General features: G+C 48.4%; 11 protein-coding genes across 11 annotated transcripts; 4 read left to right on the plus strand and 7 right to left on the minus strand.

The window, feature by feature from the left end:
• Nucleotides 1–1877: 1877 nt before the first annotated feature.
• N7484_001558 (Zn(II)2Cys6 transcription factor) lies at nt 1878–4160 on the minus strand (the record flags this gene model as incomplete). The annotated part of the gene is made up of 3 exons (XM_057111978.1): nt 1878–2181; nt 2246–3441; nt 3504–4160. Coding segments are annotated over 3 exons (2157 nt in total), but the record flags the coding sequence as incomplete, so codon positions are not given.
• Nucleotides 4161–6342: 2182 nt separating this feature from the next.
• hxt8 (uncharacterized protein) lies at nt 6343–8449 on the minus strand (the record flags this gene model as incomplete). Its single annotated transcript, XM_057111979.1, has 12 exons — nt 6343–6478; nt 6539–6644; nt 6699–6812; nt 6872–7011; nt 7074–7203; nt 7266–7275; nt 7329–7380; nt 7430–7858; nt 7923–8113; nt 8171–8232; nt 8294–8321; nt 8390–8449. 12 exons carry the CDS (start codon nt 8447–8449, stop codon nt 6343–6345), a joined length of 1458 nt encoding a protein of 485 aa, XP_056976716.1.
• Nucleotides 8450–9790: 1341 nt separating this feature from the next.
• Nucleotides 9791–10749, minus strand: N7484_001560 (60S ribosomal protein eL42; the record flags this gene model as incomplete). Its single annotated transcript, XM_057111980.1, has 4 exons — nt 9791–9830; nt 9890–10074; nt 10148–10240; nt 10747–10749. 4 exons carry the CDS (start codon nt 10747–10749, stop codon nt 9791–9793), a joined length of 321 nt encoding a protein of 106 aa, XP_056976717.1.
• Nucleotides 10750–11031: 282 nt separating this feature from the next.
• On the minus strand, nt 11032–12053 carry N7484_001561 (uncharacterized protein; the record flags this gene model as incomplete). Its single annotated transcript, XM_057111981.1, has 3 exons — nt 11032–11615; nt 11671–11920; nt 11979–12053. 3 exons carry the CDS (start codon nt 12051–12053, stop codon nt 11032–11034), a joined length of 909 nt encoding a protein of 302 aa, XP_056976718.1.
• A 1791-nt stretch (nt 12054–13844) lies between these two features.
• Nucleotides 13845–15061, minus strand: N7484_001562 (elongin A domain-containing protein; the record flags this gene model as incomplete). Its single annotated transcript, XM_057111982.1, has 3 exons — nt 13845–14750; nt 14846–14922; nt 15004–15061. 3 exons carry the CDS (start codon nt 15059–15061, stop codon nt 13845–13847), a joined length of 1041 nt encoding a protein of 346 aa, XP_056976719.1.
• A 1011-nt stretch (nt 15062–16072) lies between these two features.
• Nucleotides 16073–16541, plus strand: N7484_001563 (putative tubulin-specific chaperone Rbl2; the record flags this gene model as incomplete). The annotated part of the gene is made up of 3 exons (XM_057111983.1): nt 16073–16240; nt 16305–16391; nt 16449–16541. The coding sequence occupies 3 exons, from the start codon at nt 16073–16075 to the stop codon at nt 16539–16541; spliced, it is 348 nt and encodes a 115-aa protein (XP_056976720.1).
• Nucleotides 16542–16705: 164 nt separating this feature from the next.
• Nucleotides 16706–17759, minus strand: N7484_001564 (uncharacterized protein; the record flags this gene model as incomplete). Its single annotated transcript, XM_057111984.1, has 2 exons — nt 16706–17664; nt 17723–17759. 2 exons carry the CDS (start codon nt 17757–17759, stop codon nt 16706–16708), a joined length of 996 nt encoding a protein of 331 aa, XP_056976721.1.
• Nucleotides 17760–18232: 473 nt separating this feature from the next.
• Nucleotides 18233–19393, plus strand: N7484_001565 (uncharacterized protein; the record flags this gene model as incomplete). Its single annotated transcript, XM_057111985.1, has 1 exon — nt 18233–19393. One exon carries the CDS (start codon nt 18233–18235, stop codon nt 19391–19393), a length of 1161 nt encoding a protein of 386 aa, XP_056976722.1.
• A 1498-nt stretch (nt 19394–20891) lies between these two features.
• N7484_001566 (Maltose permease) lies at nt 20892–22778 on the plus strand (the record flags this gene model as incomplete). Its single annotated transcript, XM_057111986.1, has 8 exons — nt 20892–21039; nt 21089–21264; nt 21324–21768; nt 21831–22099; nt 22154–22258; nt 22312–22367; nt 22441–22549; nt 22608–22778. 8 exons carry the CDS (start codon nt 20892–20894, stop codon nt 22776–22778), a joined length of 1479 nt encoding a protein of 492 aa, XP_056976723.1.
• A 269-nt stretch (nt 22779–23047) lies between these two features.
• N7484_001567 (uncharacterized protein) lies at nt 23048–24653 on the minus strand (the record flags this gene model as incomplete). Its single annotated transcript, XM_057111987.1, has 7 exons — nt 23048–23246; nt 23297–23628; nt 23693–23828; nt 23886–23998; nt 24050–24396; nt 24459–24533; nt 24581–24653. 7 exons carry the CDS (start codon nt 24651–24653, stop codon nt 23048–23050), a joined length of 1275 nt encoding a protein of 424 aa, XP_056976724.1.
• Nucleotides 24654–25227: 574 nt separating this feature from the next.
• Nucleotides 25228–26407, plus strand: N7484_001568 (short-chain dehydrogenase; the record flags this gene model as incomplete). The annotated part of the gene is made up of 4 exons (XM_057111988.1): nt 25228–25315; nt 25370–26029; nt 26085–26219; nt 26271–26407. 4 exons carry the CDS (start codon nt 25228–25230, stop codon nt 26405–26407), a joined length of 1020 nt encoding a protein of 339 aa, XP_056976725.1.
• Between the last annotated feature and the right edge of the window lie 28 nt (nt 26408–26435).

Below are 26435 nucleotides of genomic sequence, written 5' to 3' on the forward strand. Positions count from 1 at the left end.
TAATGGTGGGGTTATTGAGGGCGACCAATGTATCCGAGAAATCCAAACTGTGCCCGGATGGAAAGCTTGGAATCGAGGAAAGACTCCCAAAAGAGAGTGTCCAGGCGAGGTGATGAGATGTTGAGGAAAAGACGAGAGGTTGAAGAAGAGAAAGACGAGAAGGTGACAGAATCGACTTTCTATGTAGATAATGCAAAGACAAACGGCAAATGCCACGTGAAGGATGATTCTGTTATTTTTCACCGACTTCGACCTCATTACAAACCAATCGGTACTTTTAATTGTGGCAAACCCATCGGTGTATACTACTATACTACTGACTCTGTGGCTTAGACGTCTTGACAAGAACAACAAAAACAATCCGCAGTTCCAAGGTTCTCGCGTCTCCTCCCGCTATCCAATCCACGGTTTCGCTTTGTGTGGATCCATACACCGGGCGCTTCATGCAACAAGGCAGACTCGTCACCATAATCTACTATGCCGCAGCAACGGGATGATTTCTGTGCGCGTGCATCATGAAGAACGTGGAAAGTCTCCACTCTGACTGCCCGACATCCGCACATGGCAGCGCCCGGCAAGATTCCAGATTCCCTTGGATCGCCAACACCAAGTATTCTATTTCCGCGAGACAAGATGATACTCCAACCTAACATCCTAGGAAACAAAGAGTCTCGGCAACCACTCAAAATGCGCCCGTCTTCTTATCGCCAGTCCAGTTTGAAATCTCCACGCGCGGGTATCGGGATTGTGCTGCTTTCCAATGACGTCATGGATTTTTCTCTCTTTCAGTAAGTAGGGTCCTATCGATTTGCACGATGTGGAGACTAGTGCGACAGGGCGCGAAGGAGGGCTGAAACCGGCACGTCGAAAGCCGAGTGCCAGACTTTTTCTTTTTTTTTCCAAGGAAAGTTAAAAATAATATGTTATCGGGCTGAGGCATACCTTGTTTATGTTATTGACCTATCCCTAGACTGCAGTCCTCCTTCGAGGGGCTTGTCCCTGCAGCGTTATACAGGTGACGACAAATGACAGCACCGTCATGGAGATGTGACTCAAGCTTTGCAGCATGACGTTTTGCCTTGCATATCCGACGGGTAGGAGCGTACTCCGTACACTGCAACTGTGTAACAACTTTCGTGAAAACCCGAAGGCATACTATCTGGTAATAAATTGAGTCATTAAATTAGCTGCAAAACACGCAAGTGAGTAGATTCCGGCCTTTGGGTCAGCTGGCTGGAAATCCGAGCACTTCTGGAAATCTTTTCAGATGATACAAAGTATGAAACGATCTTCCCTTCAGGCCATGCAGGGGAAACAGGCCGGGATTAGAGACAACAACGGGGCGATGAAATAAGGCCCAGATTTCTCACCATTTGCCGCCGATTTGATGTAGGTCAGGTTGCTTGGATGGGGTAGCAGCGATAGGAGTGGCTACTCTCGCCAGAAATGAAAATAAGCAAGGTCTGGCTCCACTGCGGACCAGCGCGTAGGTTGTCGTGCACATTGATAGTTGCTAGAAAAAAATCGCTGCTTAAGGCCATCTGCATCGGAATCAAGAAAGTCGTCGTTGCTACGATCAGGTGAGGTGCAGAAGAGAGGTTCATGAACAAGCACAGAAGTAAACCCTTTTTATAAATTTAAATGAAATCTGATAGCAGATTCCATATCGAACTCACATTCTTCTGAAAATCAAAAGACTATCATTATAGGTATCATTCATTCTTCATGATCTCATCAACGTAGTAAAATCCCAAACCTAATCTATAGTAAAATGACCAAATCCAACCATCCAACCACCCCCAAACACCTATCAAGACTTTTACCCAAAATAAGGAAAAACTAATCAGATCAGGATAGAAAAGAAAATCCAGTAATAGTTATGCCACGTCAGACTCAAATGCATACTGCATTGAAGAACTCAACGTTTCCCACGGCACAGAAGTTGGACCCATCCAATGCTGAGGATGCAAATTGATACCAAAACTAGAGTGCATCGACGGCTCACTCGTCGAGGAGGCAACGGTTGGAACAGGAGATAGCGATTGAGCATGTGTCAGAGTGTAATTATCAGACATCGTAACTGCCGAGATGGAAGGTGTCAAAGTCGCAAACATCTGGGCTTGGGTTTGTTGAGTTTGGGACTGTAGCTTTGCTTGATGGTACTGTGTGGATGTGATTTCGCTAAAGAGGATGGGTCAGTCCTGTGGTTCTGCTATCAAATAAGGCAGTGGGGTGAGGAACGTACATGATCTGGCGAACGACTGGAACTGCTTTACTGCAGAAGATACTTCGGACAGAGAGTGAAGCGAACATGTCCAGTGCCTTTGTCAGGGATTCTTTGATCTCGTCGAACTCTGATGCATTTTCTGGGTTTAGGAGACCGACGGCAAGGACGACTGCAGCGTGGAAGGCGTTGAAACTGCCTAGGCCGCTGGTGTACCACTTGTAAGGGGCAAATTGTGGAGACTCCAGTAAAGTTTGGAAGATTGATAGAGACGCTTTGGCGGATGCCATGCATCTGGATCGTGATTCGCAAGTCTCGGGTGTGATCTCGCCTTGGATGAATCGGCAGAGATTTGAACGGAGAAGAAGGAGGAGCAGTTGGTGGATTTGGCCGTATAGAATGTTGAGGTTGGCTTGGTGATGCACGGGGAGTGGATCTTGGCTATCGGATTGATACCGAGCATCGCATAGATCGCGCACTGTCAACAGTTCAGCTTCAAGCTGGGCGATGGTAGACCGGGAAGCTTGTGGATAGGTGAAAATTGTCTCGCAGATCCTGGTGGAGATTCTGTATAGTCGGAAGCTCAGCAGGAGGTAGGTCATTTGTGTAGGCCGGCTAGCGGACGGGGAGGATGATGGATCGGAAGTGGGGGCGTTCGGGGAGGTAAGAAGGTCGATGTCGTCCACATCGGCTGGCATTTTCACATCCTGGTTGATGAAATGTTGATCCAGACTGCCGAAAGATGTGTTGTGGATGGTGTAAAGCATCATTAATCCTGTCCACACTCGTCGTCGCTCTTCGCGCTCGATGGGACCGAGAACAAATCTCTCCGGGTCTAGATGACAGCCCATCGAGATGGCAACATGATGGGTAAATCCTAATAATGTCCAGAAAGGCAGCCCACGATGGAGTCGTGCATAGTTTATGAGGACCAATGATTGCAGCGAGTTGATAGAATGCCGAGTCATAACACCATCTGCAGCCAGACATCGCAGTGCGGCAGACCGGTAGCGTGCTGAAAGCACTTTGATGTTTCGACTGACCGTCCTCTCCCGGCCAAGATCGGATAGTAAAGGATCATCATCCTCTAGTGCACTGATTGCAATAGCAAGAATGGCGAATAAAAGAGCGAGCCATGAGGTTGACACGCTACCAGGATCATGACAAAATTGCTGATACTCGGCTTCAAAAGTCAAGTCGTGAAGAATATGAAAGACCTGGAGAAGGAGAGTTGCATTAGCGATTTGGTAGCCGTCAAGTAATATTATGGAAGACATACCGGCGAAAAGACACGGAAGTATACCTCTTTCAAAGTGTCACAATACCGGCCTGGTGGTAACAAGGCCAAAAGCTCAGCTCGGGAGATACTCCCATTCCGAGCTAATGGGATCTGCAGATCATCGTCGTCTACAATATCGGAGTCGGAATCGCGCAAACACCCCGCAGCGGGGCTCTTAGCAACAACAGATTCCCACTGTGAAGCAAGTGGCACATAACGAACATGCCCTGATGGGGATGTATGGAGAGTGCCAACATTACCGAGCATAGTACTGCGCAAATCCCGCTCCATTCCCCCACCAACATCAGAATCCGACAAGCTGCCAGTGGCACTGAGTGCACCAAGTGGAGACTGAGAGCCAGCAACAGGTGTTCCCGCTTGCGAGTGCACTTGCTTCTGGAGGAGGGCTTCTAAATTGCGGATCCGTGCTAATAGTTCATTCTGAACATTTGGATCTCCAGACTGTGACTGCTCTGTTGACAGACGAGGTTGGCCGAGATAGATACAATCCTCCGCACCCAATCCTCGACGCACACAGGTTTGGCATGGCCGTCCATCCCGGGAACAGCGGATTTTTCTTGTTCGACATGCCTGACAACTGATGGGCAGGCGCTTCCCGGTTGATCGGGAGGAAGACATGAGCGGCGACGGGGTGCACTGGCCAGAACCAGAAAAAATTGAATATGGTATTGCGTGTTTCTAAGGTTGCGGTGAAATGCAAACTCTGTCAAGCGGACATAAAGTCAATTGACAGTCCGAAAAATGGATACTTGATGATGGGCCTGGGCCTAGTGGACCAGTGGCGTCTCCAGTTCAAATAAAACTGGATCGTAGAAAGAATATCCACTGAAGCTGGAGCTCTTGACAGGGTGGGGGGGGAAAGGACGATGCTTTAAAAGTTGGGGGAGGAAGGTAGAAAAGACAAGCACAAAGCGTCATTGTATGTCTCCCCGGATTAAGAAAAATAATAATGTTTTTTTAAAAATAAAAAATAAAAATCATTTGTAAAACATGCAATCGAAAAGGAGGCAACCTAACAGCCTTGGAACAGATCGTTTACCCGGAGCTGAACAACTTGCCATTTGCCCCTTTATTCGAGATGTTTAGTCAAGCACGACAAATTGGAAGCATTCCGAACTAGTCGAGAACGCCATGCTAGTACGGGGCGTTTATGTTGCAGGAGTGGATCCCGACAGGCTTCTAGAAAACATCTTTTACCGGGTCTCATCGGATGGCTCCGCACAAGGTTTTCTTTAGAGCGGGTCAGCCATCCGATGGTATGTAGAGCATTGTACTCTGTCCACTACATTATGCCACTTAATCCCGGCATTCCTTGCGGCAGATGGGTATCAAGACCTTTCCGATCGATCCGTCGATCTTTGATGCAGTTACATTCGCATGGACCCTTAGCCGACTTCGGCTCCCGGGGGGAAAGGGACTAAACCGAAACTATGTAAAGTGTAAATAGTATCAAGAAACTTCCGGAGAAAAACACCGAAGGTATGCATATTTCATTATCTCAAATGCCAAGGATTAGTGAAGTCGCACCCGATGAAAATTTCAGTCCCTTGCCACCCAGGAGGTCCAAGCGGGTGATCTTCGTAGGGCATGAGATCTCCCGCCAAATCGCCGATGACGCGCTACGTTGAAAATTTCACTTGCATATCAGCCACTCGCGCCACAACTAGGCGGTCATGTCGACGTGTTCAGAGTGACTAGATGACTGTATTCTGTGAAAGCTGTGATCTTGCATACACGGAGAAAAAGTCTGTTGCCTATATGAAACCTTCAGCCCCAGGTAACCTCAGCAGGGAAAAAATAAAAATAAAAAAAAAACAAGGTTAACAAGCGCCACGATTCGTGTTGTACACAGTTTACTCGATCCGGCTATTTCTGACACAAAACCACGTCGCAGATCCACCTGAACCCGTGGGTGTTGTCAGGACTATTGTTCCGTCTTTTCCACGGTCCTTCCATGCCTTGTCCCGCGATCTTTTTATTGGGTCAGATATTAAGGAAGGGATCTCCATGCTTTCAATAAAGGTAGATCATATCGGTGGAGTTTACGAAGTACAGAAACACAAATCAATCGTCTGCAAGGAGAAGGACCCATTACGTATGGTCAGACCCCTAGGAATGGCGGAAATGTGTGGAATTCCGCAAATTGTATATTTTAGCGAAGGGAGGGCTCGGGCCTCGTGTTCCTGAAAGTTGGGATTCCAGAGGGTCAAGCCGAACAAAGTTGCCGACATCCCCGGATCTTCACCGATACAAATGCACAGATGTCAATAGTGCTCCATTCAAGCCATGTACGTGTGCAGATGCACACATTCAATCTATCTCCGCGGGGCCATGTGCTCTGTCCAAATGATCGTCATTGACAGGGATCAGACTCGTGGCGATTGAGTTTTTCGGAAGACTGCATCGGATAAGGGGTGACCCATCCCAACGACAAATCTTAATTCAGATCCTTAATCTGGGGCGGCTGAGAAAAGGGGGAAGGTTCGAATGGTTGAAGGTTTACCAAAGGTTTTGAGACAATCCATTGAAGCATAGTCTGGTGGCATGTGGAGTCAATGTGGCTGACGCCCCATTCCTCGCTTCCTTCTGACACACGCGGCTCTTGTCCGCTTGTCCACTAAGGATGATTTAGAGATCAAAACAAAGCTAGGACACGCTAAAATACCAGACTGTCGAAAGCCACATGGTAGGGGTACCTTCTTCTTGCGGAAGGTGCGTTCAGCCCCCGGATGAACGGATGCTATTACTTTAAAATTATTCTTCATTGCTGTCCCCTCCCACGTCATATAGGTGCATGTGGTCGCCTAACTAGGATAAATTAGGCCTGCTGTGCAGCAGACTCGACGTGGTCCGCTCCGCCAACTACCGAAGCTCCCTTTGGGCCGTCGTCTGCTTGAATCACCCTGTCTCCGAAGGCTGCTGCAACCTCCTCCAGCGTCTTCTGCTTTGTCTCACTGGGGCGTTCAATGTTAGCTATGACCATTTAGGGTGGAAAATATCCGAGGGCCACATACGGGAAAAAGAAGTATGCCACGCCTAGGAAGAAAAGGGTGCATGCCACAAAGACATAGTAGTAGTTCTGCTTGATATTGGCGAATGCACTGGGACCAGCCTCGGTGACTAAGAAGTGATGTCAGCAGTCGAACCCATTTTCAAATGCACTTTCCAACTTACTGGCAACATTCACAATGAAGTGAGAGGCAGCTGCGATGCCCATCACCTTGCTACGCAGAGCGATAGGGAGGACCTCAGCACCGTACAGCCATGTTGTGCTGTTAAGGAAACCATCTGGGGGTAGGACGGTGCATAAGTACTCTATCTCTCACCCGCAGGGGCAAACAACTCACAGTAGCAAACCACGAATAGATAAATGCCCAAAATTGCGAACCCCTTGCCGACTTTGTTGTCGGTATTTTGGAACTCCATTTGCATCACGGCGGCATAGATCTCAATCAGCACGATGCCGGCCAGACCAGTGATTAACATTCTATGCAGGGTCAGCGTTAATCAAATCAGATGCAGATAGGCTGTGCCCAACGGGTCACGTACTTGCGGCGGCCCCACTGGTCCGTCATATATTTAGTCGTGATGGCATTGGACAAGAAAGCAACGGTACCGTAGACCGCAGCAAGGGCCAAGATAGTGTGCGACCCAATGCCGAGTGACTTGTACAAAATAGCTAGCAACCGGCAGTTAGTATCTTTCCAAGCATATGACCTGCGCCTCTGGATCAGAGCTCACTTTGGTAATACTGTTACAGTCAGCACCCTTCTCTGTGATTGGATCTCATAGTTATGCACATACCTGAATTACATTGACACCAGTCAAACTCGTCATTGTCTGCACGGCAATAGATCTGAAGAGCGGTCAGCATAATCCTAGGCATGTCCACCATCACAACTTACACCAATACTCGAGATCGGAACAGTCGGAAGATCTCCCGGTAAGAGGTAATTTCTCGCTCCATCTCATACTCAATCTGTGCCTTCATAAGTGAAAACTCCTCCTCCACTTCAAGAGAAGCAGCCCCACGCCGGATCCGAGTAAACTCGCTAAGGGCTAACTCGATCTTTCCAACTCGGATCAACTGACGCGGCGAGTTAGGCATGAAAGTCGACAGACCAATGAACATGATCACGCCCCATGGAATCTGGATGCCCAGAGGTAACCGCCATTGCACAGCACCATAAGGCGCATATCCACAAGCAAATCCGACCCAATTGGACGCCATTGTTCCAAAGGAGATACCACAACCCGAAATACCGCCGATCAGGCCACGGAAACGGGGATCAGAGATCTCACTAAGATAGATCGGGACTGTAGCGACCAATCCTCTAGTGAATGTCAGAATTATTCTTCTCAGTTCATTGCATCGGACTAATGAAAAGCTTGACTCACCCAACAGCGTATCCGGCTAGCACGCGGCCGGCAAGAAACATGCCGATGTTCACGGAAGCAGTCTGGATGATAGTACCAATGGTCACAATCACACACATCAACTGCATAAACCGAATGCGCCCGAGTTTATCGCCAATGAAGGTCTGTGTGAGCGCGCCTAATGCCTCACCGGCAATATAGACTGCAACCACCTATTGTTCATTAGCAATTTGATTCGGAGGTACATCAACACACCCGACCCGACGTACTGCTCCTGTTAATCCTTCCGACGGATGGTTCATATAATCAATCCAGCTTTCATGTGCGATGGCTGTGTATAGCCAATTGATTAGATTATGGGATATATCCAGCATATCGTATCTCAGACTCACTTGTTGTCGCGATTCCAGTGTCGAACCCCTAGATTCAGCAATCAGCAACCACCACGACCAAATTCAACAACCCACAAGCTAACTGCCAGAACATACAAACAAAAACGTGCCTATAGCGGCAAAAAACGCAATTCCTAGCGAGTACCACAGCGCCATGATGATCAAGCCTGTACTGTACAGGAAAATCAAGAATAGGGCAAAAAGAGCAGATAGTGGTATATACCCAAGGCCGGACAAGCAAAGGCAAGGAATAAAAACAGTTTTTATCTTGCACCACGCAGGAAATACAGAGGAATATCCTACGGCTTTCGTCCGATGGCCGAGGGACTGTCACACGGTCGAAAGATAACACGGCTCAGCCATTGCACTCGGAGGACGGCCGAGATGGCAATGATCTTCTCGCGAATGCGGGGGTAAGAATGCTGAATACGGGGGTTCCGTGCAGCCACTGGGTAGGTGGTCCAATAAGATTGTTCGCTGAATGAGATTGAAATCGTGCCACTAGGTCTCTTTGGTGAGAGGGGACGTTTATTGGGAGGGCTGCCTTTTCTCTCGGCGTGGGGGATGCGGGGGTGGAGGCCGTCATCAGGGCCTTCCATTCTCCCTCTGTCAATTAGCTCAGAGAGTGGAATGGTATATGTGCAGCCAAGGACATGATTTAGCTTGCTTTTGGTCTAAGGTTTTGCCTTTAAGGAGTTGCTCCGATCCTGGAGTGTTTATTTACCCTTGGCAATGCCTACTTGGTGAACTTGCCCAAGGGCTGTCTATTTATATAGAATAGGGACAAGACAAGCTGATAATTTCGACCTAGCAACCTTCCAGGCCATTAAGTTCAAGTATTATTTTGATTCCACAGGTGAAACACGCAAGAATGAGAAAAACGAAAATTCAGTTCCAAGGAAGGTCGGCTCCAAAGTCATTTTGGCATTTCGCGTCAGGGACTGTCACCGGACCTTGAATTCATACGGATTGATCCACTCAAACCTTGGATGTTGGACCTGAAGTCAACATAATAGCGCTTGAGAAAATGTCAGTTCCAATATATTTTGTTTTACGAATATAGAAGATAGAAGCTTCCTGCGCGTGTTTGGCAGCAACGCTTTGGAGCCTTGGAAGCACTGGTCAGACAGTGCTCAGTTTCGGAGGCTGAAAGGCACATTATCCATGACCATGAGAGGTAAAGACCCTGGTGACGGCGCTGTTGACCAGGCAGCTATTTCTACAGCCTGAGATGCGTGATCTATCAGCTTCGACAAAATGTCAAATATAAGTATCCACTTATGACTAGGCTGATGTAGTGAGTGTGACCTGGGTCTAGTACTCGGTGAATCTACGTCCAGAAACAGAGGCTCGTCGTCAGGTAGTCATAGTTTGTTTTTTGAAGGTATGAATTCCTATTTCATTTTTCCATTGCCCATGTCATATATCCTCCGCAGCAACAGCGAGGCGGATTGTGCAATGCAGGAAACCCAGAAGCCGAACAAGGAAATCGAACGCTTAGAAAACAAGGGCGGCACCCTTGGTCTTCTTGTCACCACTGTATAGGGAAATCGGTTAGCACTGATTAAAGCCAAGTGATCCAGGATTAAAACATACCCCAACTCGAAGTGCTTGCAGCGCTTCAGGGCAAGCTGCTTCTTGGCCTTGCAAGCGGTGCACTCAAGACGGAGGACAACCTTCTTGGTGGTCTTAGCCTTCTTGTGGAAGACAGGCTTGGTCTGACCACCGTAACCACTCTGCTTTCGGTCGTAACGACGCTTACCCTGGGCGAACAGCGAGGCCTATATTTATTGAGAAAATTTCGAAATCAGTTTGGGTTTCGTAGCCGGTTGTCGAGTCGAAGTGGAATCTCACCTTGCCAGCCTTGTACTGGGTAACCTTGTGCTGGGTGTGCTTGTGGCACTCCCGGCCCTTGCAGTAGGTCCGGCGGGTTTTGGGAATGTTGACCTGTGCGCGGAGAAATTTTGATAAGCTTCTGCTGTGCTTGGTAAAAATGAGTAATCCAAGCTGCGTGCTTCTCAAGTCCGAGTCCAAGGTTGTTCAATTGCGCATGCCGATGGGTTTGGTGCCAGGCTCAGGTTCGATCGGATGTGCGTCCAAGATAGCTCACGGAAGCATTGGTCCCAGGAACGGTGGCTCTGTATCTTCTCCTCATCCGTTCACTCGGTCGTGCCTCCAAGATGCAGAGCCTGATCCTTGCCACCAAAGTCCAGTATTGTGCTTTCGAGTTTGTCGTTTGGCATATCAAATATCGCATAACTGAAGACATGGATATCGACGTGGGCGGGGGTTATTTTGGTGTTGGTGTCGGTCGGGTTGGTCGTCATTCACAATCTCGAGTCGCCCACACAAATTCAACCTCCATCGCACAATGCCGGATTGAACTTCGCAGCGGATTTCGAACGGGGACTTGAGGGCACAGCAGCTCGAATAATGGACGGTATAAATCTTACCATTTTGACTGTCTTGCCGGGTAGCGAGGTGGGTGGTCGTTGAGTGTTCACTTGTCGGAGAGATCAAGCCGGATGGTTGGGTTGTGGGATTTCGTTTCGCTTAGGCCCTATTCGGGTACGCGCTAAACCACGTTGGGTACACCACCAAGTAGATGAGTCATCCATTTGCCGTTCCCGATTAGGAAGTCATCTGGGCCCTCGTTTATCACTTTCGTCTGAGAACACTCTGGATTCAATTAATTTTCATTATTTTTCTATATTTTAGCCCAGAATACAAGCAAAATACTAGAGCCCCTTACCGGTCAATGCCACTTCTCCGTTTCCATACCAAGATTGACCATGGTTTAACTGCAATCCTTGTTCCTGTCCCACCACCCACACTCCCCTCGAAGGGCTTCCAAATCGTTTCCAATCCCCGGACCTCAACTCCTGGTTTATATCCTCAATTTTCTCGATTAACCCAGCTACTTTCATACATAGATTATCCAGCTCCTTCTGTTGATCTGCACCTGGAGGCATGGCATACCGTGCAATAGTCACGTGGGCCGAAGGAACAATGTATCTAGCCCCCAGTTGACACCCAGACTCGGACACAATGTCCCAAATATCCCGTCGCAGGTGGTGATAAGTATACGTATCTTTGTCTGTCTCGGCGGCAGGGACAAAGCTCAATGCAATAGCCGTAGCATCGTAACTGACAATTGGCCGAACAAGCCTAGGACTGTTGGTGAGTGTGTAGTTCACAATTTCTTCAAGAGGAAGCTTCTGCTGGAAAATTGACATCATCTCATCCACTTCGGTTCTAGTCTTGGCATTGATCAACTCGGATGTGGTTATATGGAGATAATCTTGAGGCGCAAGCCAAAGGCCTATAAACCAAGTCAGAATGTAGTCATTCCAACAATAGGTATGGGTGACACATACACGGGCCAGCTATAGGTGCGATTTCCTGCTGAATATCGTAAACCAGCTCGCAGATATGCTTCGGTGGCCGTGCCAATAAGGACATGTTGTTTCTTGGGTCTTCGTATTGGATTAATCCCCTTTCTGCTTTCAGGATATTTCCCAGGATGTCGTCAAACTGCCATTCGCGGAAGCCAGGACTCAGTAGCTTTTCCCTGAACTTGGCATTGCGATTGGACCTGTGCTCCTCATAGGTATCTTGGATTTGCTTCTAGTTGGGTTTTGCGTTAGCAATTATACATAATCCCAGCGGATCAAACAGGGGGTACCGAATCGTTCCCGCACGCGGAAATCAGTTGTTGGAATTGATTGGGGGCAGATTGCTGGAGCTTTGTGATTGCCATAGTGGATGGTTAGGTATCACTAGAAGACTCGATCGCAATTTACAGCTGAGAAGCTCCAGTAAGCACCAGTTGGTGTAAATCACATCAATATGAACCGCGGCAATGCAGATGGTGGGGCAACTGGGACCAATATATATAGTGAACTGGGGAAGTAAATACGATTAGATACATCCAAGGTCTGAGCGCCGCACACACTAGGTACATCAGAATTGAACATTTGGTACTCAGGTCTGAGTTCTTTTGTTCAATCCCAGAAGAATCCCTTTCCCGAGTTCTATTCAACACATTACATAGAAACTCACCCAAGTCAAACCTAGCCGTAGATTATTTAAGATAAACCTTTGGCACCTAGCGGCTGAATAGCTGAACTGTGATTCCCAAGAATTTATGCAAAATTAAAGAAAGGCCATATTCCTTAATCACAGTAGTAGGGGAGAAAGAATCTACAAGTCTGTTGGTTGAAAGAAGTGCTGGTTGGAAGTATCCTGCTGTTTCGCCTCATTGACAATCAGGCGATAAGGCCAAAACCCCACCCAAACCCCCCGCTAAGGCGGCTCTCTCACTTCTCTCTCCAGACACTCATTTGAAATACAGAACGCGCCCAGGGTCCTTGCACCACAAAAGCACACCCCCTCGCCCCTTTCATACCACATTCAACCCCCGGAAAAACCACCCTCCCGCCAGGATGTTGATCAAGTATGTCCGAATCCGTGTCTCCAACCCCAATTGCATCATCGAATAATTACCGCTCCCGCAAAACCATTAAAATCACCTTACTAAAATTTGATCGTGTTCTAGGGTCCGAACACTCACCGGAAAGGAGATCGAACTGGACATCGAGCCAGATTACAAGGTGAGATCCCACCGTCGCCTGACACCACCTACCGAGAACCGTCCTCGCAGCTTGCGCATGAGCTGGAATAACATTCAACACTGGCCGAAATATACTTGCTAAAATACAATGAACATAGGTCTCCCGGATAAAGGAGCGCGTCGAAGAGAAAGAGGGTATCCCACCAGTCCAGCAGCGCCTCATTTTCGGTGGCAAGCAGATGTATGTATTTGACCTATACGCACACCTACTGGATTATCTGGACCGGAGTACTAACATGTTATTTTGCAGGGCGGATGACAAGACGGCCTCGGAATATAACCTCGAGGGTGGCGCCACACTTCATCTCGTGCTCGCCCTGCGTGGAGGATGCGATGCGATGTAATCCATTATGCCCTTTTAGATACCACATTTCCATTCCAGCAATACGATCGAGTTGAGAATCACCCCGACATTGAGCATTTGCATACCAGATATGGCTTATAGTTAACGTGTTGAATATTTTTGCGGGGTGGATGCATTGGGACATCACAAACGCTTCGTGAGCGATGAGCTGGGATAGCGCTGGGTTATGGTTGCTCTCACTTACGTCTCGGTCGACATGCTCAAATGTTTCATTCCCTGTTCAGTGATACATTGGTTTATTGACGCGACCAAACGAAACGCCTACATGCCCTCGCAACAAATGCAGAAAAAATATTGTAAGCAACCGAGTACCATCCAGATCACTCGAATGTGCTCATATGTATAATGATATATGTAAAACTCCAATCGAAAATTACCCAGAGACCTCCATGTGCACCAGCCCATCAGCCCTACCTTGGATGCCATTTGATCCCAGAACTCCTCCCAAATGCAGTATTCTCGCACGCAAAAAAAGTGCCATAAATGACAAGAAGAAACGCTCAATCAAAAGAAGAGAAAAAAAAAAAGAAAACGGAAAGAGAGATAGAGAGCCATCATATAATTCGTCGACGTTTTGGTTGTATGAAGACACTGTCCGGTCGCTTGCGAACGGGCATGACCGGGCGTGCGGAAGCCGGAGGGCTTGCCGGTCCATCGGTCTGACCCGGTCGTTGGAGTGAAGAATGGGAAGAAAGGCGAGCACCCGGCGGCGGAGAAACGGCCTCTCGTTTAAGGCTAGTCGGCCGCGTCGACGCCGCATCCCGAGTATGAGTTGGAACCTTCCTCGTCCCCTCCGAGCTAGCAGGCAGTGGGTTGCCAGAAGCGATTGCACGAAGCCGGGCCTCTCTCTCTGCTAGAGCAGGTCTCCTTGTTTCGTGCACAGGACGTGGCGGGGTATATGAGCTCTGTCGTCTCGGCATCGCCGGTGCAACCGGTACCCGGGCGCCTTGGTCGCGTCTGACAGTAGGAACCGGTTGTTTGACTGGTTGCTCCGTTGGCTGCCGATGCTCTTCAATGAGTGATATCGGGGCCTTCTTGACCTGCGACGCGCGCGTGCTGAGATGCTTTGTCGGTACAGCTAGAGCATTATTCCTCCGTGGTGCGCTGAATATAGCCGATTTCTTCTTGTCGGCGGATATGCCTGGGATACCCGTGAAGGTCCGCGGACGGAATGATTTGCTCGGAAATCGCGATCTACGACTTTCGTGCCCCCGGATGATTTTCGGCGTCAATCGTGTACGTTCTGACTTGATTCCGTCTAGAGCCATCTTCATCTTTTCGGCGTCGGCGTCTAGGGCTCGTTGAACGTCTTCGCGGAGATCGCAGTATATCTCATACCATTGATGTGTATTTTCCGGGAGTTCGTATTGTTCCCATTGTGGTATGTCACGTCTGATGAAATTGAGCCACAGCTCTTTGTCTTCTTCGATGAGGTGTGGGGATAGTACTTCCATCGCATGCTATAGGAGAACATCGCGAACTGATTAGTAACTTCATTTTTCTTATTCGTGATGTTCATGGATGTTTAGCGTGATGTATGGCTCTTTTTACTCACCAGCTTCTCTGGGTTATCCACTTTCAGCAGAATGGGACGAACAAGGTTATAAGGCAGGTTTCCGATATCGTTTAGTGCTATTCATCGCAAGTCATTAGTCTTTTTTGTTTCAACAAAGTGAAATAAGAGATCTTTTAGTCCGAAGTGATATAACTTACACTTGACGTGTTTGACGGCAGTGGCCATGGCCAACTGCAGTAGTGATGGGGCTGGCATGTCGGGCTAAGACGGAGGACTCGAACAGATAAGGGTGCGACAAAGGGATAGCATTGAACGGGCCAGAAGTTCTTCGGAGAAATCAAGGACCCTCTGTAAGAAGAGAATAGGTTAAAAACGACCTATAGATATATCAGACTTGAATCCGCTCTTGGGATTGTGAAATCCGGGGGGTAGGGTTGTCAAGAGGTCGGTCATGTTGGTCGAAGCGGCCCCGGAGACCTTCAAGCTCTACTCGTGCGCTTATTGGCTAGCGGTGGATCGTAAGGCAGCTGATCTATGTACGGATATACAGTATGTTACTATGTACATTCTACAAAGAGCTGCTTTCAGTACGGGAAGTCAAAGTGAAGCTTGTCTTGGGGTTTATCATGTATGGGGAGGTAATTCATTCCCTGCTCTTAGAGAGAGTCCTTCGGAGCGCAAAGGTAAATGATGAATTCATGAGGCGGATGATATCATCGGCCGGGATACGTGATTAGGTGACAAAGTATAATGTACCAGTGTATTGAATGAATATATACTATAAATAAGGGTTTAAAAAATTGATACAATACTCCAATATCCAAGTGCAGGCTTAGTTGAAAGTGTAGATGGTTGGATATTTTATTTCATCTCAACGCTATGGCACGTGAGCCCCTCATGCAAACATTGCAAACAAACCACTCTCGATAGCAACAGGAGGGGCTCATGAATTCTTGGTAGCTACATTAAATAACACCACTGTTCCGCAATTAAACAAACAAGAAGGTATGTATCGTCTATGTATCGTCTGGAAGTAAACTGGCTTGGTCCTGTATCCGATCTGGCACTTTGAAATGAGATCAAATGCCCATGTACAGTGGTTCGTGCAGATGATCTCCAATGCTGGTGATCTGGGGGGCATCAGATATCATGCACTGGGGATCTACAGACATCAAACTTTGTCCCTTACTTCTACATGATAACCCCGTACATGAGAAACTGCAAAACTTAAGTCTTGCATCTGACCGCTTGACAGATTGAATCACAATGGCTCCCCGTTCCCAGCTTGAAATTGTTACCTCTTCGGTTACCCGTTTGGTGAAGGAGGAGGCTTCTTACCACCGTGAGCTGGAGCAGCAGATCGAGCGGATCAAGAAGCTCGAGTCTAGCCAGGAGGGTGATGACGAGAACAAGGAGTTCCTCGCTAAACAAGAGGTAAGTGTTCACTGGATCTAATATCATCCTAGTTCTCTAGGTCTATGGAGGTAACATTTGTCAGAATATGGCCATGGAAGAGACAAAAAAGGTCCTGCCTTCTCTTCGCCAGAAGATCGTTGACTCTGTGAAGGAGTTGGAGGCTCTGATTGTGAGTGCTCATTATGTTATCCCTCAAAATCTGATCGTTGTGCTGACACTATTACAGGCTGAGGAGAGCCAAAAGGGTACCGAGAGCAATGCGGCGCACATCACCGCTGCCCAGGAGGCCATTTCCAAGGCCAAGGCAGCCCAACGCTAATAGCAGCTATGGATATCTTATTCAAACACTAGAAGGAAAGGAAGATACCCATGTGATGTCCTGGTAGACTCATATCCACAAAATGCATTTAATCTAAACCTTTGAAATGCAGAACGCCTCAAGACCCGCAACTCCATGCTCGTAATGTACATAGTTGGAATACCTCAAGTCATATCCATCTTCTCGTCCGGGAGTTCTTCACCTTCCTCGAGCTCATCCGATTGTTCTCCAGCATCCTCAACAGTGATCTCACCCTCGTCCACCATGTTGGTATCATCCTGATCCTTGGTACCATTGGCACTTATGACTTGCCGCAAAGGCGATGCAGGCCTGGCAGACCCAGGCCCATTCTCAACCCGCAATCTGCCTTCATCTTGGCTCTGCGATGGAGTCAAACTCTCATTATCCGGACGAGGGCTGGTGGCAGCGCTGAGTTTGCCTTTAGACGAGACGTCGCCTTCATCACCATCCTCGCCCTCTTGCATGCCTTCTCTTCGCTCGACTTCTTCTTTTTCATCGCGAATCAAGCGGCGCAACTGCATGCCTTCTTCCACAATGCGACCGAATTGTTCCCGTCGCTCCGCCCAAGTCTTCGCATAATCCTTGCTTTCCTTCTCCAGCTCCGTAATCTCCAGTTGCAGCTTCTGTAGATTTGCCTGCTGGTCCTCGCGCGGCTTCAGCAAGCGGTTACTGGTGATTTTGTCGGCCAGATCGTCATAGCTCTTTCGTAAGGCCAGTAATCGCTGAGCTTCCTCAAGTTGGGCACGCAGATCGGTGGTATTTTCGCGAACGGCATGCATCGTTGACAGGATGCGAAGTTTCTCGGTCGCGTACCGCTGGCGCTCCTCTTCGTTACTTGTAAACAGAAATTGAATGCGAGCGATGCTGCCCTCGAAGGCAGCAAAGTCGAGCGTAACGTCTTCGCGAAAGTGGCGCCATTCTTCTAAGCGGTTTTGCTTCTCGGATTCTGCGGCTGCGGTCGCATCGATGTCGTCCTCGGGAGGAGGGGTGGGGAGGAGAGAGGAGTTGGTGACGACAAGTGACTCGGGATTGAGAATGCGTTTAGAGATGCGCTTGAATGGCTTTTCTTCGACGTTCAGAAGACGCGACTTGTGAAGCGCATCTGTAGGCGGGGATGTTAGTTACAGGCACAAAAGCATTTAGAGTGACTGAGACTCGACCTTCTTCTGGCTGACCCAGCAGCCCGTATGAAGCCATCTGGGGAGGGATCCGATGAGACAATTAGACAAGGAATACTCCGAGTTTTAACTAAGTTATGATTGAAAAAAACAGGGGAGATCGACGGGGAGAAAACCGAGGCGTTAGGTAAGTGGAGCGTGAATAAGAAAGAATTGAAGCCGAGCGGTCTGGCGGTCCCAAGGTTCAATGCGGCTGCTTTCCCCAGAGAAATCATTCCCTCTCCACCGGGTCCCGCTACTCCTGCGCATACTCTTGAGCTTGCTCCACGAGGGTTTTTTCGACGCAAGTCGATGCAAACATTTTTGGATGATGCCAGGCTGAGCGAGAGAAACTTTTAAGGTGCGACTCGTTGACCACCGCGCTCACAAATAAAGTGCTCTTCAGGGCTGTGGACAACGCACACCCGATGGAAGCTGCCACCAAAACATCCGCGACCAACGTCTTATCTGTTCGGTCGTTTCTCCCCGGCTGAGCCCCCTTCCCCGGTCAATATGACGGAAATGTATTCGGGGCTCCACTTGGATCAGCGATTTCCTTCCCTGGAGGAATTCAAATCGGTGATCCGGAGCATCTCTGTTCGACAGCATTGGGAGCTTCGTGTGATACGAAGCAACAAGAAGAGTGTGGTCATTGGCTGTCGATCTGGGGCCAATTGCTACTTCCGTGTGGTGTGTCGCTCGAACAAGAACACGACGTACATCACTAGTCTGCAGGACAGTCATAGCTGCCGAAGGACTTGGGATTCGCCGACCCGGACCCCAGTACGCTCCGAAGCCTCACACGTACGATTTTTACTCAGCGAGATCCCGAGACTCTTTGATATGAAAGCGAAAATTAGGAGTCAGGATGTCGTGGACGCTGTGAAGCGTTATCATGGGTATGACATCTCCACGAGGCAAGCCCAGCGCGCATTGATCCGACTGCAATCACAAGATGGTACCAATCAGAACGGCCATTCTTTGAGTCTAGATATGAGCACAGGTGACCAGCACTCGCCCACCCAGTCCCAAACTGAATCGCAGGGCGATGCAGGGCCAGCGTACCGGGACATATCAGAGACTCGCTGGATATCGGACCCTCTTCAGTCTACGTTGATGGAGGATACCGCTGTAAATGCTAATGAACCCCCGAATAGTTCTGTGGCGCCAACGCCAGCTCAGTCTGTACGGGTGCCTCAGATACCACCTCCAATCGGAAACCCAGGCCAATCTGCGATCGGTAATGACCCACGCCCTATGACCGTATCGCAGGCTGGAATCGGATATCCAACTACTGGTGCTCTGCCATTAGCAGGCCCCTCACAATTCAAACCTTCAGACTATCAGCCGCGCAATGAGCATCCTGGAATGCCTCAAATGGTTATCTCGGACTTCAAGATCGAATTTACCTGCACGACATGTGGAGCCCTGAATCAAAGCTTTTTCCCAAACCAGGGCAATGTTTCCGGTAGCCCTTATATGACACACCACAGTGTTCCAAACCCGGGCGCAGTCACGCGGCATGGCGGCCCTCCCCAGCATGGCCCAGATGGCAATCCCGGCGACGTTGCCGAGGATGATGGCTATACCGTCAATGCCCTCAACGCCCGCGTGATGCAGAACCCGTGGGCAACTGGTGATTTGGGAGTTCCTATTGGTCCGACGAATACCTAGGATACGACCAGAACCCCCAAAACACCTACCTATACTATTCTTTCTGTCTCTAGAAGCTGCTGATATCTTGTGACTTTGAAGCTTCAGCGGCGAGGACACAACCTACATGGCGACCATTGCTCATTTTGGAGTTGGGGTTTGTTTCGGCGTACGATCATTAGGCGTCTTTCTGGTGATTTTTGATTAATTGACGGTGAAGTCATCCGCTAGACTTTGCAGTCCTCTATGCACATGCACTCAATTGTTTCCCAATAGCAGATCGAATTGGGATTGAAGGTGGGAATTATCACGACGACGATGAGATACAATGGATCCACGATTGCTTATTTTTCTTTTTGCTCGATACCATGTTATGTCTATAGTGCTGGTACTAGGACTTTCACTCACCAATCAATGAGACTTATTATATTTTTCCGCTGCGATGCTGCAAGCTCGTTATTTGATTATCTGCAGCCTTCCAGAGATTAACTTGATAGGAGCCCAATCTTGGGTTTCAATCATGCATAATCGTTCATTATACATGTAATCCATCCCTGCTTCACCAAGATCAGGCCAACGACGCCCAGTAATCTGAACTGGTGCGTTCAAACCAGAGTTGGCCTCCACCCCCTTGAATTATCCAACCCAAAAAAGCCAAAGCGTTCAGCGGGCCCGCTTCTCCACATTCTGCTACTCCGCTATCGTTGATCTTCCCCACAACGAGACTGCTAAATTCCTTGGCCCGACTGTCCCATGTCAGGTGTCCTATGCGCCAGTAGTGGCGTACGATGATCCAGGATTCTAGTCACCCCGTGGAGCAGGGACGTGCAACAGCCGTGGCATGGGACTCAGCGGCAAGATGACGAAAGCTTCTCCGTATTTGCAAGCCCGGCTTACATGCAACGAGGCATATCGGTAGCGGTCGGGGTTATTTCGATCCCGACCAAGACTACTTTGTATCCCTAACAGAGCGCGAAGAGAAATCGCCGATATGCTTGTATCCACCCCCTTCTCGGCGCCCAATGACACCGTCCGGGCGGTGCATGGCTCTTCCCCTCGTGGTGGTCCAAAAGTCAATCACATCGCTTGTAGACTTAGACTGATCCAAATTTGTAGGCACCAAGAGAGACTCCGCATGGCCCCACAGAGGGCATGGGGAGGCCATAAGTGAATAATGCTAGATTGTGAATGGTCATAATTGGGATTCGAGTTCCACTTAAACCCCCGCCTACCTCCTCAATAGTTAGCTGTGCGTGCTAGATTATCGCGCTCGGATTTGAGCATAGTATCTACGTCAAATCTTCCATTTTCAAATTGAATACCCGGCAAGGCATACTGTCACCATGAGTGATCAACAAAAGAATGGGCTACGACTTCATTGGAAGTCGCTAGCGGCATGCTCACTGATCTCCATGTCACCCTTCCAGTATGGGGTCGATTATACCTTGATTGGAGGTTTCCAGGCTATGGTTGGGTTTTTGAAGGTAAGAGCCAAATCCTTACTTAGTTGCACCTTAAGATGGAAGAAGCTAATGGTTTCGGTTTCAAAAAGATCTTCGGGTATAGAGATTCTGCTAGCTCCACAGGTTGGAATATTACCTCCGAGCGCCAGCAACTGATTTCTTCTCTGATGGTACTGGGTGCCTTTATTGGATCATGTTCTGCAGGTAATCAATCTCTAATGACCAAAAAATAGAGATAATTAACACTCAAAAGGGCCCATGGCAAGCTTCATCGGACGAAAGACTAGTCTTCACATTGCAGTTGTCCTGATTTACGTCTCGAACATTGTGATGATGACCACAGACACCATAGGAGGTCTTTACGCTGGTCGTTTTATCATTGGAGTTGGGAATGGGTTTCTTATGACCTTTTCTCAGCTATACATTCAGGTATACCCCCCACATTAGAAAAAGAAAATCGCATAATGCTGACTTTCCTTTCTAATTAGGAATGCTCACCAGCACGGTACCGAGGTCTCATGCTAGGCTGGTTCCAATTCTGGACATCGTTCGGCTCTCTCATCGGGACTATCGTCGATAACTTCACGTCAAAGTCTGTCGATAAAGATAGCTATATCATCCCGCTTGGCCTAATTTTCATCGTCCCCGCTGTTTTGGTCACTGGTATGCTTTTTATTCCAGAATCGCCAAGATGGCTTCTCCAGCACGACGAAGTGGAAAAGGCTCGAAAGGCTTTAGCCTGGCTGAGGCCCGACCAAGAGACTGCGGAGAAAGAGATGGAAGATATTCAGCATGCTATTGAGCTGGAGCGTAGCTTGGCGAGTGGCACCTCGGTCTGGGATATGTTCACTAATCCCATTGATCGTCGTCGGACTATTCTGGCTGTCGGTGCTGTCACCACTCAAGCTGCTTCTGGAGCTATGTTTATGATCGGTGAGTGAAACCCCCACTCGCTTAATTTTGCTGGATCATTTGTGCCAACTGTCATACTACAGCTTATGGAACCTATTTCTTCGAAATGGCTGGTGTCGGAGATGCCTTCGAGAACAGCTGCATCCTTACTGCAGTGGGCGTCGTGGCTATTTTACTCAACATTGCCGTTGTCACTCATATCGGTCGTCGACGATTATTCCTGACGAGTGGTCTTATACTATGTGGAATTAGCCAACTCATCGTTGCTATTGTATACACGGTCAAGCCAGGAACGACAGCCACAGGCAAGGCGATTGTAGGACTTTCTGTCATCTTCATCTTCGGTTACAATGTAAGGAAGCGAGTCAAGCTGCAAGATAATCAGCAGAACTAATTCGGGATATAGGGAATGGTGTCTACATATGCCTGGGTATCGGGCGGAGAACTGCCATCCCAGCGTCTTCGATCCTATACATTCGGGCTTGCGGCGGCCATTGGTTTCCTCGGAGCAGTCAGTATATCTCTGTATGCGTACACGAAAGCGTCTAACTAACAACTTCTTAGTGGCTTACCACATTCACCGCTCCTTATTTCATTAACGTCGCATCGCTGAACTGGGGGTAGGTCATCGAGATTCCCCCTTACCCCTGTCCCAGGGCGGTTTCCACAATGCTAAGATTGCTGGCCTTATAGTCCAAAATACGGTTATATATGGTTCCCGTCTTGCCTTATCGCTGCAGCGTTCATTTACTTCTTCCTGCCAGAAGTCAAGGGACGTACTCTGGAAGAAATCGATGAGATGGTAAGTTCCTTTAGATATAGTCTCAAAATCAGGAACTCATATATTGACTATTGAGCAGTTTGAGCAACGAGTCCCAGCCCGGAAATTTGCATCCTATAAGTGTGTTGGTTCGGCAGCTCTCGAAGCAAGGCGCAAGAGCTCGGCCAGTACTACCGAGGATGCAAATAAGGCGAGGGATTCCGGAGACTCCGAGAAAGCTACAGTGGAGACTGTTGAAGACAATGCTTGATATTGAATGCCTGAAAGAGTCTAATGAAGTGCTCCTGGGGCTCGGGACAGTTGAGGTAGTCTGAGATTGTCAAATTGTCGGAGGAACTGTTAATTTAATTGAAATTATTATTTGAATTATGATTTCTACTCGTTCATAATAGATTCAACGGCAATGTTACAACATGAAGATGTATCCGTTGCATAGTGTTGTAGAATTGGCAATCTTAAAGCATTTATTAAAACTGAGTAGTGACTGGAATTACTTCGCAAAGCTCTCTTCCAAACTACCTAGTTCACCTCCTGCACCCTCTGCAATGCCGACTCAAACGAGTCCCTCGCGTTACTCTCCGCATCGAATCGGAAAATCCAATCTTCACGGGGAAGCTGAATGGATGAGGGATTTTTCTTGACCTGATCCCAGTCTGCCTTATGCCACATATCACGGGTGGTCTCTCCGGTCTTCTGAACGGCTTTCACACGTTCGTACCTAATGAAGGTGAGCAGCGTGTCGTATGTCTCAGAGCAAGGAATACATACCGGATATCTTGATAAGCTCGCACAGCATCAGGCACATTGTCCTTCCCGCCTTCTTTCAAACACACTGCGAGTACGACCCCATCTTCCATCGCCTGCGTCGCTCCCTGTGCGGAAGTAGGTAGAAAAGGATGTGCTGAATCCCCAAGCAACGCAATACGTCCCTGATCACTCACCCACCGAGGCAGCGGATCCCGGTATACAAGTTTCCAATCGACGAGTGAGGGTGACTTCTCGACAATCGCTTTGACGAGCGGATCCCAGCCGTCAATAACCTTGTACACATCTTCCAATTTACCGGGGAGTGACCAAGATTCTGCAATATCGGCTTCATCCTGGTTGAATTTGTTAGATTGATCCATTTTTTTCCTGGATATCACTTGCCTTGTGTGTCAGAACCCAACAGCAATCTTGTCCATTTTTGATGGTGGAAAAGAGAAAATGCACATCAGGCCCAATCCATCCATTAAAGGTATCGCCATTTTCACAAAAATGTTTAGTGCGTGGATCGCGCATCATGTCCTCGTTTGAGAACCTTTGCAGATCAGAAAGTCTTCCTCCAGTCAAACATCGATTGTATTATCCTACTTACCATGCCCGGAAGATTGCATAGCCACTTGACTTTGGCTTGTCGACATAGCCCAGGACCAGCTCACGCGCTTTAGAGCGTACACCATCTGCCCCAATGACGAGATCTGCAGTAACCTAAAGGAGGGTTAGTCTCAAATACCCATTAGCCAAACAGCAACTGCTGACCTTATTTCCATTCTCAAGAATGATGCCAGCTTGGGTCTCATCCTCGAAATACTCTACAGCCTTGTGACCGAGATGAATGGGAATCCCTAAATCATCCTTTGCATAATTGAAAATAACCGTGTGCAATTCACCCCGATGACCATTGAATACCGGGGCCTCCGGATCGTATTTATGAGGCGGCTGTGTGTGCATAAGCTCGCCCGTCCATTTGTGAATCTTGAAGCCGTGGTTTTCCAAGTTAATACTCAAAGCCCTCAGTCGTTCCGTGATGGCACCTTCGGACCAACGACGGAAGATTCGACCTGCATTAGGACCGAAGGAGATGATATCACCGAGCGATTTGAGCTCTAAAGAAAGAGGAGATGAAATTTGTCATTCTCCATGCAATTTAGCTACGTTAGAGGCTCACCTGGAAATGATTCGTATATCTCCACGCTGTGTCCCTGGCGATAACATTCGATTGCAGCCGTCAATCCACCGAATCCTGGAATTGTTAGGAAATTTATCCGACAATATTGTACTGATACCTACCTGCGCCAACGATCACCACTTTGATTCCCGTCGGCGTAGCCGCCTTTCCGCTGTGAGTCTGGGAGGTTGTCATATTCTCTACTTCTGGGAAGAACGTATATCTGTACTTTCAAATATGCAATTAGGACAGAAAAAGAGTTGACTGAATGTACGTGCGCGCTGATTTCTACATTTATTACTATCATCGGGGTTCATCCCCACCTCTGGAATAACCCCGAGACGAACGGCTACATCAAACGCTTTCAACTGCCGATGGTCATGCTGCATTCTTTGGGAAATCAGGGCTCGGCCAATCTTTCCGGTTTTTCAAACCAATGAACAGCATTGAACCTTCAAAGGGACGCCATGTGGAGAATGCTCTTGCGGGGCCGTAGAATCCCCGGGGTAGAGTAATGATCTAGTCTGTCACATCCCGTAACCCCGCATTTGCAGTGCCGTTCATCAAAGTGCATTGCTCTTTCTCTAAGCGAGCATAAGCCAATGCTCACTATCAGGTGGGCTTGGAGGTAAATATCTGTGTGGGGCTTGATGGTGTCTATTGAAGGTTTGCGGGGCTGCCCCAAGAGGCAATGCGAATGAGGAGAAGGTGATATAGGAAGAAGCAGCCGGGTAAACAGGGAAAGGTTATACGAAAAGACAGAAGGAAAATGGCGATATCCCATCCAGAATTCAATGAAAAAGCCACAGCGACGGAAGTTGCTAGCGCTTTTGCCGGTCAGATTCCAGGAAAAAATGGTAAGTCATTGCTCTATCTTCAGGTCGACCTTCAGAAGAGTTAACATCGATAAGTGATTATCACTGGCGTTGGGCCGAACAGCTTAGGTGAAGCCCTTGCGCTGTCGATAGCTAGTCAAAAGCCAGCGAACTTGTTTCTGGCTTCTCGAACAGAGACCAAAGTCCAGGAAGTTGCCGACAAAGTGCAGGCACTGGCTCCAGAAACAGCTGTGGAGACTGTGTTACTCAATCTTGCATCTCAAGAGTCCATTCATGCTGCAGCATCCAAGATCCAAGGGCTGGTTGACCACATTGATATCCTAATCAATAATGCTGGAATGATGGTTCTAGACCGCGAGACGACTGAAGAGGGGATCGAGATACAGTTCGGAACAAACCATATCGGCCATTTTCTGTTCACTAACTTGCTCATGGCCCAAATGAAGAATGCGGCCAAAGTCTCGGAGCCTGGGTCGACTCGGATAATCAATGTTACTAGTGCCGGTCACCGATTGTCGCCCATCCGGTTCCATGACTATAACTTCGAGGGTAAGGATGTCCCTCTAGATGAGAGGCCTCCTGATGGGCTACCACCTATGTTCAGTCCCACCGCGAGCGGATACAACGGATGGTTGGCATATGGACAGTCCAAGACTGCCAATATCCTGTTCACGGTATACCTAACCCAGCATCTTGCGTCCGCAGGTATTGTGTCATACAGTGTTCACCCTGGCTGTAAGTTTTAAGTGACCCTGGTGAAGATCATGCGACGTTACTGAGATATTTTTAGCCATCTGGACCGGTCTGAGCCGAAGTCTGGACGACAGTGGTAATGAGACCATGTCGAAAACTAGCAATTTCTGGAAGACAGCGGATCAAGGCGCGGCTACTATGCTCGTGGCGGCTTTCGATCCAGGGCTGAAAGGTACGATTCATGCAAGGGTGGTCGCGTGACATTATTACTCACGAATTATAGTTGTCTCTGATCCATCGGCCGTTTACCTCAGCGATTGCCAGTTTGCTACCGCAGTACCCCATGCCGTTAGCCTGGAAATCGCCGAGAAGTTGTTCCGATTAAGTGAGGAGTTGGTGGGGATGCGGTTTCCGCTGTGATATCACTGGTGATATTATCGGAGATCCG

Source organism: Penicillium longicatenatum (assembly GCF_028827895.1).
Source record: "Penicillium longicatenatum strain IBT 33135 chromosome Unknown contig_1_segment0_segment0, whole genome shotgun sequence".
Classification (NCBI taxonomy): domain Eukaryota; kingdom Fungi; phylum Ascomycota; class Eurotiomycetes; order Eurotiales; family Aspergillaceae; genus Penicillium; species Penicillium longicatenatum.